General features: G+C 47.3%; 1 protein-coding gene across 1 annotated transcript; it reads left to right on the top strand.

The window, feature by feature from the left end:
• Positions 1 to 676: 676 nt before the first annotated feature.
• UPK3A (uroplakin 3A) lies at positions 677 to 10,174 on the top strand. Its single transcript, XM_056862303.1, has 5 exons — positions 677 to 824; positions 3,926 to 4,205; positions 5,994 to 6,076; positions 7,215 to 7,332; positions 10,009 to 10,174. The coding sequence occupies exons 1-5, from the start codon at positions 677 to 679 to the stop codon at positions 10,172 to 10,174; spliced, it is 795 nt and encodes a 264-aa protein (XP_056718281.1).
• The last annotated feature ends 9,974 nt before the right edge of the window (positions 10,175 to 20,148 follow it).

Raw genomic sequence — 20,148 nt, forward strand, 5'->3', positions numbered from 1 at the left:
TCCCTCTTCGCCACTGGCGGGAGGGTTTTGGGGGGAGCCTGGGGAGGGCGGAGTTTGGAGGTGAACTGATCTCTATCAGTTGGAGATAGGGTTTCCAACCTCTGGGTACTAGCTGGAGATCTGCTGCTATTACAACTGATCTCCAGCTGATGGAGATCAGTTCACCTGGAGAAAATGGCCGCTTTGGCAATTGGACTCTATGGCATTGAAGTCCCTCCCCATCCCTGCTCTCCTCAGGCGCCACCCGAAAAATCTCCAGGTATTTCTCAATCCGGATCTGGCAACCCTTGTGCTTACCAAAGCATGTGACGCATCCCTTTGAAAGTCTGGGTGTGCATGTCCCCTTCTAGATTGCAGCCATAAGTAGGGTTGCCAACTTCCAGGTAGTAGCTGGAGATCTCCTGCTATTACAACTGATCTCCAGCCGATAGAGATCAGTTCACCTGGAGAAAGTGGCCACTTTGGCAATTGGACTCTATGGCATTGAAGTCCCTCCCCTCCCCAAATCCCACCCTCTTCAGGCTCCGCCCCAAAAACCTCCCACTGGTTGCAAATAAGAACCTGGCAACCCTAGCCATAATGTCAAAGGGCATATTGTCCTCAGACAGAGTCCATCTTGCTTTGAAATGCCAAAATTGTGGGGAAAGTATAATGTTTCTTTCTAGTAACCTGGACTATGAGGCCACAGATTGCAAACCTCAAGTTTGTCACCAACAATCCGACTCTCACCACCATCGCTTTAGAGAAGCCGTTCTGTGCATTCGATGACTCAGTGTCAAAAGGTGCTTCCTACGAAATATCCTTGTACGTCATGGTGGACTCTGGTAAGTGGCCGCTCCTCCTGTTTTCCCATCCTCTAAAGGCTGAAATGAAGTGGGGGACAAAGTGTTTGAGGGGTACTTGTTCTTGTTTGATCTTCCCTGGATTAAGTCACCTGCATATTGTTAGCCGAATTGCTCCTTTATATGGGGAAATTAGCTAAGCAATCGGTAACTATGTATTTTTACAGCAGTATCGCACTCAACTATACCAGAATCTGTTTAATGAGACGTTTGAATAAAGACAGAGACTAGAAGTTCCAAATTAAACAGTGTTTATGTATTCAAGCATTCAAATGGTGCAGCACAGACATACAAGAGACTAGTAAATTAAAGAGAGGAGTTCAGAGACATTTGCCAATGTGGCAGGATTGTTGATCAAATATTTACCGTGTCTAGACGAGGTGTTGTCCAATCTCACGTAGACTATAAACAGATTGAAAAGGAAGACTGAGATGGGGGCAGGGGTTCCCGTAGACTTGACCAGCAAGGCGGGAGGGAGCGTGGTAAGGCTGCGCAGACCAAACCAACAGAGTAACGGCAAAGGTGCCAGGAAAGACCTAAGGTGACTTGAATGGGCATGGGGCATCCCAGTTATACTCTTTTTCTGGGGGCAGGAAGAGGGATTTTACCCCTCCCAGGTGACAAAAGGTGACAAAAGGATTAAGCTGTGTCTACCGGGACAGGGTAGTGAGAATTTGGAAATCTTTTCTAATGCCAATGGCTTTCGCAACCCGTGATGGTCTGGAATCTCTCTGCTGATGTGATTTACATTCAGTAACAATGGGTGTGATCTGTGCAAATGTCCTGGGGTCGCTGCAGCTGGACGGGGGGGATGACTCATCTTGATATCAGGATCACTGCTAACGACCCATTGAGCAATGGAGGAAGTTGGGAGGGGGAGCAGCTCGCATTGAGTACGTGGCTGTCAGCTCTCTGCGAAATGGCTGCTGCTAGAACAGAGGTTTACAGGAACATGGCTCCTCTCAGGCTCACAAGAGACGGCCCTTTGCATCTGGTTCCTAGTAGCTGGTTGCCCGGGCTGGCGAGAGCGGCTGTGTCAGCTTCCAAATGAACCGCGCCGCGACCGCCCAGTAGCGTTTGGGGCAGGCGCGCGGCTGGAAAGCAGTCAGTGCGCTTGTATACCAGGTTGCCAGGTCCAGTCCTGGAGATCTAGGCAGGCCCGTATGCTATCAATATCCTATATTTCACTGTTGCAATTGACTGTGCCCTCTTCTCCTGCTTCTATGGTCTTTTACACATGGCTGTTTCATTTGCCGTCACCTAGGGTTGCCAACCTCCAGGTACTGACAGAAAAAAGGCACTAATGGCATATAACAAGGAAGTGCCCGGCATTAACCAATATAACAATTGCCAGACAATTTATAAGACCAATTCAAAGAATGCAAGGCAATATGTGCAATACAAGCAATGCAGAAATAATCCTTATAGGAAACAATAATGGAAATCAGAAAAATCACAATGTCAATGTTGTAATAATACAACACTTCTTGCGTCCAAGAGAGTAAAGACACTGTAAATATAAAAGACACCTGGAGTCTCTTCATGGATATAGACAGGCCAGGAAACTCTTCATGAATCCAAAAGCCAGGAAAAATGGGATTCCGGTAGTTGACGCTTATCGCCATCCACTAGCTACACTTTGTTACATAGGGTACACACCTAATTCCTGGAACATATGTTCTTAGGAATGCGAATCTCACTATTGAAAAATTGCCAGAAATTGAAGAAGCATGATGCGAAATGGGGACTAATACCGTCCCCATTGATTTGAAGAAGCATGATGCGAAATGGGGACAAACTAGGACCAACATATTAGAAGGACCTTGTGTGCCAATTATGGTTGTCTGTTGGCTCTCCCACCACTTAGAGGTGACCCGTGTGGCACCGACTAGAGCCTGAGCACTTTCTATCGTGGCTCTGGCTGCGTGGCATGGGCTCCCTGCCCCTTTGAGATCTTCAGAAGGCACTGCTTGGCCTGCTGGTATACTAGGGCCTTTGAACAGGTTTGAATGGCAGGCATCTTCTGTGGGGAGGTTGATTTGGCGTTTGCTATTTTATTTTGGGTTTTAACTGAAATTTTTTTTTTAAATTCTTTAAGCTGCCTTGAACCATGAGGAAAGGTGGGATATAAATGTTTAAATGTAAACACCCTTCCTTGGGAAAACTAGCATCCAGGTTGTTTTCACTTACTCCCATTTAGCAGGCAAGCTGAAGTGTTGCTGGGTTGGGTTTGGGGGGAGAAGCATCCACCTTCTGGGTTTTTCCATGCTTTGCTGCAACCTTTCCCAAAAGAGGCTTGATATAATCTTTTGGGAAAGACTGCAGTCAAAAGCGTCTTTGTGTGCTGCTTGGATGGGGAGGTTTTTGGATGGGGAAATTTGACGGCCCCGCCCACATCAGTGCCATTTTCATTGCCTGCTCCAACCCCCACACCAGCTCTTTTTGTTGTGGAGACCTTTCCCCTTCGCCAATGAAAAAGGCCACAGGCTATTTTAAAAATGGATGCTAGGAATTAAGTGGCCCCAGCAGATTATGGACTCTGACCTGGATGGCCCAGGCTAGCCTGACCTTATCAGATCTCAGAAGCTAAACAGGGTCAGCCCTGGCTAGTACTTGAATGGGAGACCACCAAGGAATGCCAGGGTTGCTATGCAGAGGAAGGCACTGGCAAACCACCTCTGTTAGGCCTTTTATGTATGTTAGCCCTTTTATCCAACCCAGTTCACCAGATTAGAGTCTGCCACTTGCAAGGTCAATACCAGCACCTTGATTTGAGCCCCAAAGCAAACTGGAGGCCGGTGTAGATGGAACAAGACTGGAGTGACAGTGTCCCTACAACTCAGTCTACATTGCAGAAAAATCAATGAAAGGAAGCAGTTGCCCTCCCCGCAAATATGTTATTTGCCCTATGGTAGTAGGTCATGACACATCAGCCTAGGAGTGGGGTTGGGATTCCCATTTACAGAAGTTCTTTTGCCGGGAAGAAATCCTTGCCTTCCAGAGGGGGTTAAATGCATGGATTTTCACCAGCCTGGTCAGATTGTATTATCAAGGCATGCTGGTGACTCTTGCTTCCTTTCCAGATGCAACGTCAAGCACCTCTGTGACAGACGATGGCGATAAGCCTCTCAGAGCTACTTTCCACCACACCAAGGGAGGGCAACTTGGGCCATACAAAGCCGGAACTTTTAACATTCCCAACTGTATATCTCCTCCAAAACTGTCTGATGCCGCCGACTCAGCCAAAGCTTCTACTGTCCTGAGCGAGTATCTGATCAGAGTTGGTGACGACTCAGCATGTCCGTATGATACGGAGCTCCTAGAAGTATGCAATTCACCCCTTTCCGAAGATACATCCTACAGGTATGAACTTGATTAGGTTAGGGCTGCCACGTCACAGCCAAAAAAACTAAAAAAAATCAAGATATCATAGAAAGGATTTAGAGTCAACACATTCTGATTTGGGCTTATTATGTGCCGCATGTAAGTCGTCAGCTGACTGGCAAGTTAGAAGCAACAGTGTTCAAAAAGAAGAAGAGTTGTTTTTTATATCCCGACTTTCTCTACCACTTAAGGAAGAATTAAACCAGCTTCCAATCACCTTCCCCTCCCCACAACAGATACCCTGTGAGGTAGGTGGGGCTGAGAGAGCTCTAAGAAAGCTGTGACTAGCCCATGGTCACCCAAATTGTTCATGTGTAGGCGTGGGGAAACCAACCTGGTTCACCAGATTATCCTCTGCTACACATGTGGAGGACTGGGGAATCAAACCCGGTTCTCCAGATTAGAGTCCACTGCTCCAAACCACCTCTCTTAACCACCACACCACGCTGGCTCTCTTGACTGCTTCAGGTCTTTGCAGAAAAAGCTAACTAGATTGACTAAACTTTCAGACTTGGTCTGTAATACTGCTTTAGTTAAATGCCTGTGCATTCCAGTACTTCTGCAAATCCTAAAGACAATCCTAAGGATGCTTTGTAGGGAGTAAGCTGTTGAGTAGACTAGTAGGATTCAGGCAAACCTGCTCAGGACTGCTGCCTTATAGAATATTGTACTATGGTAAACTCAGAGTACTCCTGAGTTGCTTATGGGAGTTTACCTTAGATAGGGTTGCCAGCCTTCAGGTGAGGCCTGGAGATCTCCTGGAATTACGGCTCCTCTCCAGACTGCAGAGATCAGTTCCCCTGGAGAAAATGGCTGCTTTGGAGGGTGGACTCTATGTTAACACATCCTCACTGAGGTCCCTTCCACCCCAAACCCTGCCCTCCCCAGGACTCACCCCCAAATCTCCAGGAATTTCCCACCCCAGAGCCGGCATCCGTAACGATAGATGAGCCAAGCAGATAGGGTTGCCAGGCCCCTCTTCGCCACCGGCGGGAGGTTCTTGGGGCAGAGCCTGAGGAGGGCAGGGTTTGGGGAGGGGAGGGACTTCAATGCCATAGAGTCCAATTGCCACAGGGGCCATTTTCTCCAGGTGAATTGATCTCTATTGGCTGGAGATCAGTTGTAATAGCAGGAGATCTCCAGTTAGTACCGGGAGGTTGGCAACCCTACAAGCAGATTCCAGGACACGTCTTCAAAGAGAATGAATTATCTGAATATTAAGCACACAGCCTGCAAGATGAAGAGCATGTCGGCTTTCAGAGAGCTGAGATACTGCAGTACCACATATGTGAAATCATGTGAGGGTTGCTTCCCTTTCTCAGCAGGATGACGCTGCAGCGATATCTCTTGTGGCATTAAAGTTGGGTTGCCAGCTCCAGGTTGGGAAATACCTGGAGATTTTGGGGGTGGAGCCTGAGGAGAGCAGGGTTTGGAGAGGGGAGGGACTTCAATGCCATAGTCCATTTTCTAAAGTGGCCATTTTCTCCAGGTGAACTGATCTCTATCGGCTGGAGATCAGCTGCAATACCAGGAGATCTTCAGCCACCACCTGGAGACTGGCAACCCTACATTAATGGAACAACAGATGTTTAGCCAAGACATAGGGTTTGGGCACATGAATTTCTGAAGAGCTGCAAAGTAGTCATGGGAAAGGCACATTAGGAAGAAATTAAGCATTTCGACCGCCCACCCTGCTTCTCATAGACAGGCACCTAGCTCTTTGCTGTTGAGAAACTAAAGGTGTCTTCTGCCTCCTCTTGTTTCCAGGTTTAAATTTGTCTTGATTGACAGAACCGCAGGCATTGTGAAGGACCAAACCCTCTGGTCTGATCCAATTAAAACCAATAAGTGTAAGTATCCTGGTGGGAGGGGGCCTCCAGGCCATGTGCAGAAGCCCTGACAAAAATCAAAAGGGGGAAGGAAAGACCCAACCTTCAACCAAAGCTGGGTACCCAAAGGTTGGGTGGAAAAAGAGTCAATTATGTATAGAAATATGTTTATTTTAAAGCACTGATATCAGTATTAAAAACATTAATATTTTATATTAAAAGAAAACACAATGGAAAACTAATACAGGTTGATGAACTAAAACCACCATCCAAACGCGTTTCAGCTCCCTGGCTTTCATCAGTGGTCTAATAACATCACTTATAATGCTCACCTATACATAATACAACGTGTATAACAGTATTAAAGCAGAATTGTAACAACCCAGGTATGTATGTAGGGACGTCTGAAAAGAAATAATAACTAGTTAACTTCAGTTAAACTGTACCAAATGTTATAATTCTTCACAGGGATATTGGGATTACTTACATTCCAATTTGCCTCTGTGCCCAATATATTATATAAAATTCATAAAACGTGTATATCAGTATTAAAGCAGAATTGTAACAACCCAGGTATGTATGTAGGGACGTTTGAAAAGAAAAAGAAATAATAACCAGTTAACATCAGTTAAACTTTACCAAAGTTTTTAATTCTTCATAGGGATATTGGGATTACATTCCAATTTGATTCTGTGCCGAACATATTATATAAAATTTATAAGATTAAAGAGCCCATGGCTCTTTTCAGACATCCCTATGTACATATCTGGGTTGTTATAATTCTGCCTTAATACTGTTATTCATGTTGTATTATTTATTGGTGTGCATTATAAGTGATGTTATTAGACCACTGATGAAGGCCAGGGGGCTGACACTCATTTAGATTGTGGTTTTAGTTTATCAGCCTGTATTAGTTTCCACTGTGCTTTCTTTTAATATACTATTTTAATGTTTTAATGTAGGTATCAGCGCCTTAAAATAAATATATTTCTATACATAATTGAGTCTTTTCCCGCCCAACCTTTGGGTACACACATGTGCAGAAGCCCGCCAGTTGTACAAACAAGCACCTTGGTAGAACATCTTTCTTCATTGCACCGATGAAATAGCAATTCGGGAAGCTTGCAGAGCGATGGTCCTCTTCTGCCTTCTCTCCTAGTGAGGCAGTCCTCCACCATCGAAACGTGGCCAGGCCAGAGAAGCAACGGAATGATCGCCATCACTTATCTCCTGAGTATGCTGACACTTATCGTAGTGGCTGCATTTTTTGCTACACTGTGAGTTTCTGTTATGTTTTGCTGTCCTTTGACTCTTATTAAGGGAAGAAGAAGAAGAGTTGGTTTTTATATGCCGACTTTCTCTGCCACTTAAGGAAGAATCAAACCGGCTTACATTCACCTTCCCTTCCCCTCCCCACAACAAACACCCTGTGATATGGGAGGGACTGAGAGAGCTCTAAGGGAGCTGTGACTAGCCCAAGGTCACCCAGCTGGCTTCGTGTGTAGGAGTGGGGAATCTAACCCGGTTCTCCAGATCAGTCTCCACCGCTCCAAACCACCGCTCTTAACCACTACACCACACTGGCTCTCAGACCAAATGAGACAGATCAAATGAGCCCGTTGGTGTATGTTCTAAAATTCCTAATAGGGTTGCCAGCTCTGGATTGTGCAATTCCTGGAGATTTTGGGGGTGGAGACTGGGGAGGGTGGGGTTTGGGGAGAGATCTCAGAGGGGTATAATACCATAGAGCCGACCTTCCAAAGCAGCCATTTTATCCGGGGGGAACTGATCTCTTTTACCTGGAGACCAGTTGTAATTCCCGGAGATCTCCAGCCACCACCTGGAAACTGGCAACTCTAATTCCTATGGACCTGGAGACTTGGGCCTAGTTCATAGTCTTGTATATGACATTATTCAAGCGACAGTATGGTCACTGCCCTGGATCCTGGAGTGTGGGGCAGGGGCTTGTGAACTGTGACACCTCCATGTACTCTTCTCCTTCCTTCGTTCCATTGGCCTCACCACGTCCTCTTGTTTGACTCCCTTCTGTGCACCCCGGTGAGCAGGATTCATAAAGATGAGTGAGCTGGCTTCCATGCTCACGCTTTCATCCCCTCTCCCGTCGATGGCTTCCTTGCGCTGAACTCAGTCGTATCCCTTTGTTTCTGCTGCTCAAGAAAAGCAGCCGGGCGAAGCTGTGGGAGCGGGAAAGAGAAGAGCCTTCTCCTTAAAAGAGTGAGACGCTTAACCACAACAGACTCATGTGGCAACTTATGCCCAAGGAGATTGCTTTGGGCTTAAGCTGCCGGGTGGGAATCATAACTGCTCCAGATGGCATAAACACAGGAGGCCTCCCAATGTCAGGTCTGTGAAAACTTAGGGGAGGGGCTGTGGCTCAGGGGTAGAGCATCTGTTTGGCATGCAGAAGGTCCCAGGTTCAATCCCTGGCATCTCCAGTTCAAGGGACTAGGCAAGTAGGTGATGTGGAAGACCTCTACCAGAGACCCTGGAGAGCTTCTGCCTGTCTGAGCAGATAATACTGACTTTGATGGACCAAAGGTCTGATTCAGTGTAAGGCAGTTTCATGTGTTCATGTGTTCAACTTTCATTGCATCTGATGTGGAGGGGGAAACGAGGACAACTGAGGAGGCTTAGCTGCCTTGCATGACAAAAAGAGCCTCTCTGAACAGTAACGCCCAGGAAGATGCCAGAGTGCTTGTCGGATTTAATCTACATCCATGTGTTTCTTCAAAGTGTAGATTAAAACAACTGTCTAATCCAATTAAAACAACTGGGAAGGGCAGCCATGAAGGAGCTAGAAAATATTTTGAAGTGTCAGGTATGTGTCACTGGCCACCAAGACTAGTTTAATTCATGCCATCGTATTTCCTGTTACTATGTATGGGTGTGAAAGCTGGACAGTGAAGAAAGCGGATAGGAAAAAAATAGATTCCTTTGAAATGTGGTGTTGGAGGAAAGCGTTATGGATACCGTGGACTGCCAAAAATAAAATAAAAATCAGTAGGTTATAGATCAAATCAAGCCTGAACAGAAGCTAAAATGACTAAACTGAGGCTATCATATTTTGGTCACGTTATGAGACGACAAGAGTCACTGGAAAAGACAGTCATGCTAGGAAAAGTTGAGGGCAGCAGGAAAAGAGGAAGACCCAACAAGAGATGGATTGACTCTATAAAGGAAGCCACAGCCCTCAATTTGCAAGATCTGAGCAAGGCTGTCAAAGATAGGACATTTTGGAGGACTTTCATTCATAGGGTCGCCATGAGTCAGAAACGACTTGACGGCACTTAACACACACACATTAATGAATGTGGCCTGACAATCAACCACCTGCCCAGGTGACCGTTCTGGGTCCAGAGTTAGCCAGGGTAAAAACTGGATCTCTTCTCCTTACCACATGGGTCTTCTGGATAGAGTGCATGTACATATGATAGTTTGAGTGGGGGGGGGGGCTTTGCGGAAGCACTGACCAATGTATGGGGGTCAGAGAGAGATGCCAGTAGGGTTGTCAGGTCCCTCTTTGCTACCTGCTTTGTTTCCAGGTTTAAATTTGCCCTGGTTGACAGAGCTGCAGGCATTGAGAAAGACCAAACCCTCTGGTCTAATCCAATTAAAACCAACAAGTGTAAGTATCCTGGTGGAAGGGGGCCTCCAGGTAGGGTTGTCAGGTCCCTCTTCCCCACTGGTGGGAGGTTTGGGGGGCGGAGCCTGAGGAGGAGGGGTTTGGGCAGGGGAGGGACTTCAATGCCATAGTTTAACTGGCAAAGCGGCCATTTTCTCCAGGTGAACTGATCTCTATCGGCTGGAGATCAGTTGTAATAGCAGGAGATTTCCAGCTAGTACTTGGAGGTTGGCAACCCTAGATGCTAGCCTCCAGGTGGGACTTGGGGATCCCCTGGAATTATAGCTGTTGGCTTTTCTGTGTTCTCCAGCAAGGAATCCAGAAAGTCTTCCACTGAAGTCAGGTATCAATGCCCAACTACCCAAGGGGAAGATGACCCACCAGTGGGGGACGAGGGCCCGCCAGTGGGGGATGAGGGCCCGCCAGCGCTGGACGAGGACCCAACAGTGGAAGAAAGCTCTACGCCCGATCACTGACTACTGCTCCTGTTGACCAAACGTCGTCTTCTGCTGCAAGTGTACTTGCCAGCCGGTCCCTGAACGCGCCCCTCCTCGGATGTGAAATCCAAACAACCAAAACTGAACTGTATGTATGTTGACAGACGCTAGGACAACATGCTCCTGGAATCTTTCGCTCAGGCTCGTCTAATGTTGTGCTAGTAACAGGCCAACTACGAACATTTCTAAGAACCCCAGCCACGAGAAGGAAATGCCTTAGCTGACTTTGGGTTACAGCAACTTCTACTTATTTAGCCAGTGGTCTGGCGTGTGGGGGTGCCAGTCATTTGCCTTGTTCATAGATCAGAGTCTGTGCTGCATTGTAATGCAGCCTCTCAAAACACTTCTGAATAAAGTCAACCTTCCAACGGAATTGGAATTGAAGCTATATATTGATTTCAGTTGGAAGAGAGGGTGTTGGAAATCGACCGGGGGTGGGGACTGCAGGTAAAACTGGCCAGAGAGAGAGAGCTCAGGTGACCAGCACTGTCCATGGCACACAAAGCAGTTCTGGCTGGATTAAACCTCTTCAGAAACAGCCAGCTTGAATGGTCTCCGGTATGCTGACATTTGGTTCCTGTTGGCTTGTCTGATCAGACACAGAGTTTCCAGCAGAGAAGCAGACAAATCAGAAACCAAATCCAGTCAAGGTGGAGGTGATTGCTTTGAGTGGGGTTGCATTATATTAGGGTGGCCAACCTCCAGGTGGGGGCTGTAGATCTCCTGGAATTATAACTCATCTCCAGAGATCAGCTTCCCCGGAGAACATGGCTGCTTTGAAGGGCGGACTGTGTGGCATTATACCCTGCTGAGGCCCCTCCCCTCCCCAAACTCTGCCCACAAATCTCCAGGAATTTCCCAACCAGGAGTTGGCAACCCTACGTTACTTTTTGTACATGTGAGCCTTTTTGGCTGCCCTGCTTAAGAGTTTAGCCGAACCTTTTTGCTTCCAGTTCTCTCCCTTTTTCTCTAGTGAATTCGGTAACCAATGCTGATTCTATGACCTTAGGTAGATCATGAGAGGGAGGGCATCTTGGCCATCTTCTGGGCATGGAGTAGGGGGTCACTGGGGGTGTTGTTGTGAATTTCCTGCGTTGTGCACGGAGTTGGACTAGATGAGCCTGGTGGTCCCTTCCAACTCTATGATTCTATGAGTGTATGTGGGGGGAGGTTGGTATGAAAAAAGACGCCTTTTTTGTTGACCTGGCCCCAGCTTCAGTAACTTTGAGACTTGACTGCTCGAATGCTTCTGCCCTTGAAAAGAACTCAGACAATGTACTTAGTGCCATCTGTGGCTGTATTTCACCACATCTTTGCATGGGCAACCTGTTTAATTCTGGGTTAATTTCATGGTGCTGGTTTCAAACGGACATGTTGGCAGGTGGGGGTAGTAGGGTTGCCAACCTCCAGGTGGGACCTGGAGGTCTCCCAGAATTACAATGGACGTCCAGACTACACAGGTTAGCTCCCCTGGAGGAAAGGACAGCTCTGGAGGGTGAACTCTGGCATTACACCCTGCTGAGGTCCCTCCCCTGGCTGTACCCTCAAAACTACAGGAGCTTCCCAATCTGGAGTTGGCCACCCTAGGGAAAAGGGTTGATTCTGCTGACTTTCCTCTGTAAATGTCCCACCACTGCATTAATATTATGAGGGATATGAGGTTGGGACCTCAGCTAGAGGGTGAGAGAATCAAAACGGAGAAAAAGGAAGTATTTCTTGACACATTGCGTAGCTAAATTGTGGAACTCCCTGCCCCAGGATGTGGTGATGGCTGCCAACTTGGAAGCCTTTAAGAGGGGAGTAGACATGTTCATGGAGAATAGGGCTATCCATGGCTATCAGCCTCGCTCTCCCCCTGCATTTCCCCACGTTTTGCCCATGTTTTCAAATTTGAGATCAAATGGGTTCATCGTCGTGGCTTCTGTGCAGTCCCACATCGGCTCTGCGCTTGTGCAGGCCAGCCACCGAAGATTTTTCTAGCTTACCACTTCAGCGGGATAGCTCTAGGAGCACACCTCTCCCCTTATGACTCAGGGCTGTGTTTTCTCGCCCAAACGGGCACCTGATCAAGGTGGAGGGGGCGCTCCTCCCTCAGTTCTCTTTCTGCCGCTGTGGAGAGAGGAGCCTTATTCTCCAGCTCGTTTTTTTCTCCTCAGAATTGTCAGCTGTATGTAGAATTATGGATAGCAATAAAAAGATAACGCTAAAGATAAGACTAAAGATAACACAAGGTCTTCAGGGGCTTTGTTTAAAAATTGTGCCACTTGCCATACCAAAATGGGCAAAGACAATAAGCACAAGGAATGCCTAATGTGTTTAGGGGAAGGGCACATAATGTCTTCCTGCTCAGCCTGTGCCCTCTTTACACCGAAGGCACGTCAGGGCAGAGAAATCATATTAAAAGCTGCCCTGTGGAAGAAGGCTTTAGCCCCCCTACCGTCTGTCTCATCTCATGACAAACCGGCTTCTGTGGTTTCCGTGCCTTGTTCTTCAAAATCAGCCCCAGGCACGAAAGAACGGCGAGAGCCTCCTCTCTTCCGCTGCAAAAGAAGCCTGAAAAAAGATCTCAGGCACCGGGTGACAAGCCGGAGGGTGTGCCGAAGAAAAAACCCAGGCAGCCATCCCCATTAGCCACAACCTCCTCTGAACTGCAATGGGACCACTCATGCTCCGTATCACCTCAGCAGTGGGCCGTTTTGGAGCCGAGACAGAGAGATAGCCCACAACCGAGCCTGGGCCAACTGACCCCGGATGGGGACTTTTCCAAGTCACTTGTTAGCCGAATTGCTCCTTTATATGGGGAAATTAGCTGAGCAATCGGTAACTATGTATTTTTATAGCGATCTCGCACTCAACTATACCAGAATCCGTTTAATGAGACGTTTGAATAAAGACAGAGACTAGGAGTTCCAAATTAACCAGTGTTTATGTATTCACTCATTCAAATGATGCGTTACAGACATACAAGAAGCTAGGAAATCAAAGACAGTAGTACAGGGACATTTGCCAATGTGGCAGGATATCGTTGACCCAATATATTTACCTTATCTAGATGAGGTGTTGTCCAACTCACGCAGGCTACAAACAGATTGAAAAGGAAGACCGAGATGGGGGTAGGGGTTCCCGTGGGCTTGACCAGCAAGGCGGGAGGGAGCGTGGTAAGGCTCGCGAAACCAAACCAACAGAGTAACGGCAAAGGTGCCAGGAAAGACCTAAGGTGTCCTGAATGGGCCAGGGGCATCCCAGTTATACTGTTTTCTGGGGGCGGGAAGAGGGATTTTACCCCTCCCAGGTTCCCAGGTGACAAAAGGTGAAAAAAGGATTAAGCACTGTCTACCGGGTCAGGGTAGTGAGAATTTGGAAATCTATTCTGATGCCAATGGCTTTCGCAACCCGAGATGGTCAGAAATCTCTCTGCTGATGGGATTTACATTCAGGAACAATAGGTGCGATCTGTGCAAATGTCCTGGGGTCTCTGCAGCTGGACAGGAGAGATGACTCATCTGGATATCAGGATTACTGCTAACGACCCATTGAGCAACGGAGGAAGTTGGGAGGGGGAGCAGCTCGCATTGAGTACGTGGCTGTCAGCTCTCTGCGAAATGGCTGCTTCTAAAACAGAGATTTACAGGAACATGGCTCCTCTCAGGTTCACAAGAGACAGCCCTTTGCATCTGGTTCCTAGTAGCTGGTTGCCCGGGCTGGCAAGAGCGGCTGTGTCAGTTTCAAAAGAGCGGCGCCGTGACTGCACAGTAGCGTTTGAGGCAGGCGCACGGCTGGAAAGCAGTCAGTGCGCTTGCATACCGGGTTGCCAGGTCCAGTCCTGGAGATTTAGGCAGGCCCGTATGCTATCAATTCCCCTCCTTGCCGCCTGAAGACAACGTCTGAAATGGCGGCACACCTAACACGTGTTGATTGAAGTCTTGATTGGAGACACCGGGGTCGGGTTGCATTGGCCAATGGAGGTTTGGGAACCATTTGTCCTATACTAAAATCTTAGATTAAAAACGGGGCCGCCTAGTGAAGTTGGACAACCTCTCAAGAAGTGTGCATTGTTAAATTTGCAAGCATATTTCAGGGCGGATGCATTGCATGTATCAAAGCATCCGGTTCACCTTACAGTACAAAATAAAACATTGTTTTCTAAACTCAAGCTTACATTGCTAAACTAACAAACTGAAAACATATACATTGAGTCATAACAGTATACATAGGATACAAAGAAAAAAAACCTTAGGCAAAACTGCCGGATGTAAAAAGGAAAAACTTTGTACCCTTTTTAAAGTTACAGATAGACAAAGATAGAAAGACATACCGCTGGTTTACAAGCATTCGTTTTAGGATCTGGAAAATCTCGTTCCCCTCCTAGTAGAAGGGTGAAGGTACACATAAACGCAATGGTTTCCAGTTCGCTCCTCCCCATGGTAAAGAGAGGGAGGCTAAAAAAAATCTTTGCCTCTTCCGTTGGCAATCGGCTGGGCTCGGCTATCTTCGTGCTTCTTCGGTAGCACTCTTCGGGGCCTCGCCTGTCTCGGGGGTTGGTATGGGATGGCCTGGCTAAGGGGGCGTGGGGTGATTTACATACAGCCTTGCAAGGCATTCTGGTCAGATGTAGGGCCATGCTAGGGGCACAATAAGATTACTGTACCATTTTACTCTGGCACCTCTGCCTGTCATTAAGGGGTCTAGTTGTCCGGGACCCTTCCTACGCACTGGTTTTGTGTCCACTATATCCTTTTAGGGTTGATCTACTGTAGTGGATGCCCTCGCCTTCCATAGCCATCCATCAATCATGAAGACTCGCGCTTGCGCGGTCTTTACTATGGTACCTCTCGGGGGTGGCGCCTATCTGGCGGGTCACCAAAGGTGACCTCGTTGGCTTACACTCGCGCCATTCTGGTTTCGGACCGGATGATCCCGCCGTGCGGGTTAATCCGGGCGAACCGTCGAGGCTCTGACTAACGAAGCGATTCCATTTGGTCAGGCTGGAATCGCTTCCTCGGGAAGGGCCTCAATACTCTGGTAAAAGATAGATCAAACAAAATATATACACACCACACGCAGTAAAACATATATGCATAACTAGAGCCTTAGGGTTGGAGAGGCGGTCGTATGCAAATGGCGGGCATACTGGCATGCTGGGTAGGGGCACCTGTGGGGGCTCCTAGCGCGACTACACATTGGGTACTCCGTTTGGAGACCTGTAGGGGCACGTGCGGGGGATTAGGTCTGTCTTTGACTTTCTCAGGGCGGGCTATTTTGCAAATTTGAGTTGGTCGCCATGTTGGGTGCGTCTACTGCTGTCGTGGACCCGGAGGACTTTCTAGCCTCTACTCTTTACTGAGCCGGCCTAGTGCTGGCCGTGGGCTGGTGGTCCAAAACCGGCCCGACAATAACTGGCATGGGTCTCCAAGGCAAAGGCCAGATCAGACAGTTCCACTCCTGCGAGTACCATAGTGAAACTGCCATCAAATTCCTGACTGTTCCCAGCCAATTTTTCCAAAGGGGCAAGCCAAAAAGGGTAGCCCGGCCTATGAAGGTCAAAGAACAGACTTAACAGATGGGGGAAAGGGCCCGGATGCAGTCCTATCGGCAAAGGCCGGCCTTTCTCGGATTTCTCCGTAAGGGAGAGGTGTCAATCATTCCTAGTCTCGCGGCCTTTCGAGCTGCGGACCTTCGCTTTACTGATATCACGTTGGAGGCGATTTTGGGGGAGGAGAGGCATTTGCATAAGGCGCAGGGTATTATGGTACACAATACATTTACACATTTCCTAATAAAACCTTTGCAATAACATTTCTATATCCAGGTGTCTGTAAGGCCTTTCCTGGTTTCCTATTCTTATACATATGAGAAAAATACTAGATGAGAGGTTTAGCTGGACACAGTCTGCAGAAGGTAACCGGGGCTAGGGGACCAAGTTAGACCGAGGTGCAATCCATTAGCTCTAAGCTAATTTTCCCTGGTGGCATGTCCTCACACCCACCAGTAAATGCGGTCCTTCCCCACTAGGCCCGTGTGGGTCTTTTGGATTGCATTTGGGCCATTCTGGTTTTGGATAGCCAGCCCACTGAGCGGGCTAACTATGTAACCAGGACCTTGAGGTCTCTTCCTAACAGGGCGATTCTACGGGAGCCGGAATCGCCTTCTCGGGGGGAGACCTCTCCTATACTGGTAAAAGATAGAATTCCAACTAAACAAAGCAGCATATACAACAACATTTCCTATACTTGACATGGTACGCTCCAAGGGGAGAGGGCGAGGGGACTTCATGCTAAAACTGCGCAGACTCGGTCTGCACCAAAGGGTCCGGCTTATGCAAATTTTTGAGTCCAGGGGCTTGATGGGTAACTGACTGCTCCTGGTGTTCAGACAGGTATTCAGCCCAGGTGCTGTCCGTTAAAGAGACAGCAGCAGGTCTTTGACACAGAGAAGGGTGCTGGCTTTCCAGGGGTATGTTTGTTTTTCGGGGGAGGGGGCCCCCTGTGATCTCAAGGTGGGTGTCTTTAGGAGACCATGCGGTGGCAGTGGAAGCCCTCCTGCATTAGTGGGTGGGCCGTCCAAAACCAGGATGGCCCGAGTGCTTGCACACCCCACCGTTGTAAGGTTTTATTGGTTTTCCCCAGGGTTTTTCTTCTGCTCCAGCAATTGGTGTGTCTCCTTCAACAGCCTGAAATCGGTAGTTGCACGGAGGTTCCCGCCTTTACGGTGGGTGTGATGACACGCCACTAGCGGAGCCAACTTTAGAGAAAAACCTTTTCAATTTTTGTGCCCGGGGTTTGGCCAATAACAACCCCACTCTAAATGTTAAAGAATAGATCTTGAATTGATGGAAGGGGGAGTGTTCCCTCCTTCCCAACTAGAGGGGGCTTTGGAATGCTGGGGGGGCCTTTTTTTGGGGGGGCTGTCTGACCTTAAGAACAATTCATAATGCATACAACAATATGAAATTCATCTAGGTGTGCGCGTGCAGCCTGCATTGATCGTGGCATGCCGCTGGAGGTGGAGAGGCCTCTGCACTTAGCACTAGGCATTATAGTCATTCATATTTATGCCTTTGCACAATAAAATTTCTACAACTAATTCATCCCTTTTCCCATTTGAGTGGCTTATCTGTGTTACACACTTTTACTTGCCACAATAATAATAATAAAATTGCTGGACGAGCCAGAGGGAGAGAGGAGAGGGAGAGAGAGGGGGGGGAAGTGGAGAAATGGAGGGTTCCATCTCCTCCCCTCCTCCCTTTCTTTTAGAGCGGCTTATATGCTAGTTGGGTGGTGCGATTGACAATCTCCAGCTTGCTGAGCTGCCGTTTTACCCAGCACCCAAGAAAAATAATCAGCACAGTTAAACAGGCTTGTGTTACCAGGATCTGATGCTTAATTGGCTGCACCTTTCAGTGGTTTAGGCTGGAGGAACTACTTTGTTCTGATGGTTAGATCACAATAGTATAAAACATATGGGGGAGTTCATAGACTTAAACATACAGGACATCATGGCTCCAAGGGGCTGGCCCTTGCAGCCTGTATTGTACATATTGAAGAATACACATATGAAAATCACCCCTCTCCCTCTTTGGCGAGAGCCCCTGAAGCAGCAGCGGCTGGATCAGTTGTCAGATATCTTCTTTGGGGATGTTCGGGTCTGACCAGGAGGTTGGCAAAGGGGAGCCCTGGATATAAATATCAGTGCGGGGTCCCACTTGAACCAGTTACCTTAGCGCATAGATACTAGGGTTGCACAGACTTGAATGCAACCCTGGCTATACTGGAGGGTGATGCACTTATTTTTAAAGCAGAAATCCAGTTTCTAATTATGCCCTGTCAGCAAGGAAAGATTTCTTAGTTGTTCCCTTCCCTGTGCATTCTCGCAAGCCCATTGTTGACTACCCTCCCTCCTTTGGCGACCTTTGGGGCACCTTGCCAGCAGGCTGGCTTGCAGCAGGATTGTTGCTGACCAGGAGTCTCCTGCCTGGAGGTGGCATAGAGGAACAAAGGAGGAGCATACAGCAGGGAGTTCCAGCAGTAGTTGCGGGTGCTCGGGAGTAGAGGCTTGCATACTTAACAATATTACTTAGACACATTGATGGCTTGGGGGGGGGGTGCTTTGCACTCGCATTGCACCTTAAGGCAATGCAAACAATCAAACAAAAACACTGAGGCGGAGAGAGCTGAATGCAGTCAGCTCTTCTGGTAGAAGGGTCCTTGCAGGGAGAATTTTAGCCAAAAAGGGGCTAGCAGGCATGTATATGACTAGCAGTGGCTGCTGAGAGCAGAGTTGCAAGGCTAAAATAGAGCATTAAGACTTTTTGTTCCTCTTCCCCTTGTTTCCCAAGGGGAGGGAGTACCTGGTTGTTTATTAAGTTCTTACAAAACAGGCAGGTATTCATATGATAGAGACAAGTGGCGTTTGAGCAAGTTAGATCAGGGAGCAGCCTTATGCAGGCTGCCATTAATAATCAAAGACAGTACACATTGTAGTATGCATAAAGCATTGAAGTTTCTTAAAGGAGAGAAAGTTGAACACTGTAAACAGAACAGAATTGGTGGGGGGTTACTCTTCTTCCCGGTTCTCCTGGTTGGTTGGCATGGATCAGGAAACAAGACTGTTAATGAATGCCAGGTAATTGTATTACAAGATCACAAGACGGGAAGGAAGAGACCCTTCCAGTGGCGGTTTGCTTCTCCACCCCCCTTCATAACCCAGATAGCCTTGTTAGCATGCCAGGGAATGAAGGAGCTAGGTTGAAACAAACAAAAATCAGGACTTTTTCAAGATTTTCAAAAATAAATTCAAAAGAAAATGAACCCAGCTCAAAATCTGATATTTCTCTCTTCAAAAAAAAAGGTCCAAATTCAAAACTTCAAATCAACTTCAAATCGAGTAAAAACTTCAACTCGACTTCAACATTAAAAAAAATTGATTATATTTCTTTCCTTTAAAGAGTTCCAAATTCAAAAATAACAGTGGTTCAAAGATAAAAGTAGATTGGATATCTTCTCCCCCCCTCCTTTCCTCTGAATGCATGAGGAGGAAAGGATTGTTTCCGTGAGGTGTACCCCGCACCAGAAGGCTGTGTGGCACCACTGGGCATATGCAGAGTGCACTTTGGAAGCCGGGGTGGGTTCCAGTTTGTCTAACGAGCGAGGGGAGGGAGAGCAATGGGGCTTTCCCTGTTCCTAATGAGATTTTGGTGAGTCTTGATACTCAGGGGTTATCCACATAAAAAATCAAATTCAAAACTGTTTACCAAATTAAAGCAAAAATCCATCTTTTAAAAATAGAGCACCTGGGTTTTACGTTTAGTGAGGTCCTGGTGTGAGTTTGCTAAAACTGAGCAAATCACAAGGTTCTTACAGAGCTTAAGTTGCAAGCAAGCATGAGAGCTTCCTCCTGAGGAAGGAGCAAGGGTGAGAACTAAAGGGTTACCAAAAGGGACTGTATCTCTGTGCATGTGCAGAGTGCACTATGTACATTGAGCTGCATTAATGGGATCTGCCATGATAGGCAAGAACCAAAATGTGCAACTAGAATGAGAGCTTGGGGGTTGCTTCAGGGGGCTAGAGAGCCCAGGTTGCTGTTTTCCTGGAAACAACCCTAACATTTTGGAGGAACAAAAAAAATAAAAATGGGGGGGGGGAATCCTATTGCTTGAATTACAGATTATTACCATGTTGGATGAACTCATTCAGCTGCTGCATCATTTAGGATTGCAGGATTTTTAGTCACCACTCTCGAGACCATCTTATTCATGTACACTTCAAAACTCTTCACTGACCTTCTTATAACAATACAATCCTTTTTGGCCGCTGCTTATGGGCTGCACTCCCAAAGCATTAGCCATCCTTTTATTTATTATATGCTAAACATTTTTTTTTCCTCACACCATGTCAACATACTTTCACCTTCAATTTTCTCCAACACAGCAATAATAGCTATAAAACCGAATGAAG

This window comes from Euleptes europaea, chromosome 17, assembly GCF_029931775.1.
Source record: "Euleptes europaea isolate rEulEur1 chromosome 17, rEulEur1.hap1, whole genome shotgun sequence".
In the NCBI taxonomy this organism is placed as follows: domain Eukaryota; kingdom Metazoa; phylum Chordata; class Lepidosauria; order Squamata; family Sphaerodactylidae; genus Euleptes; species Euleptes europaea.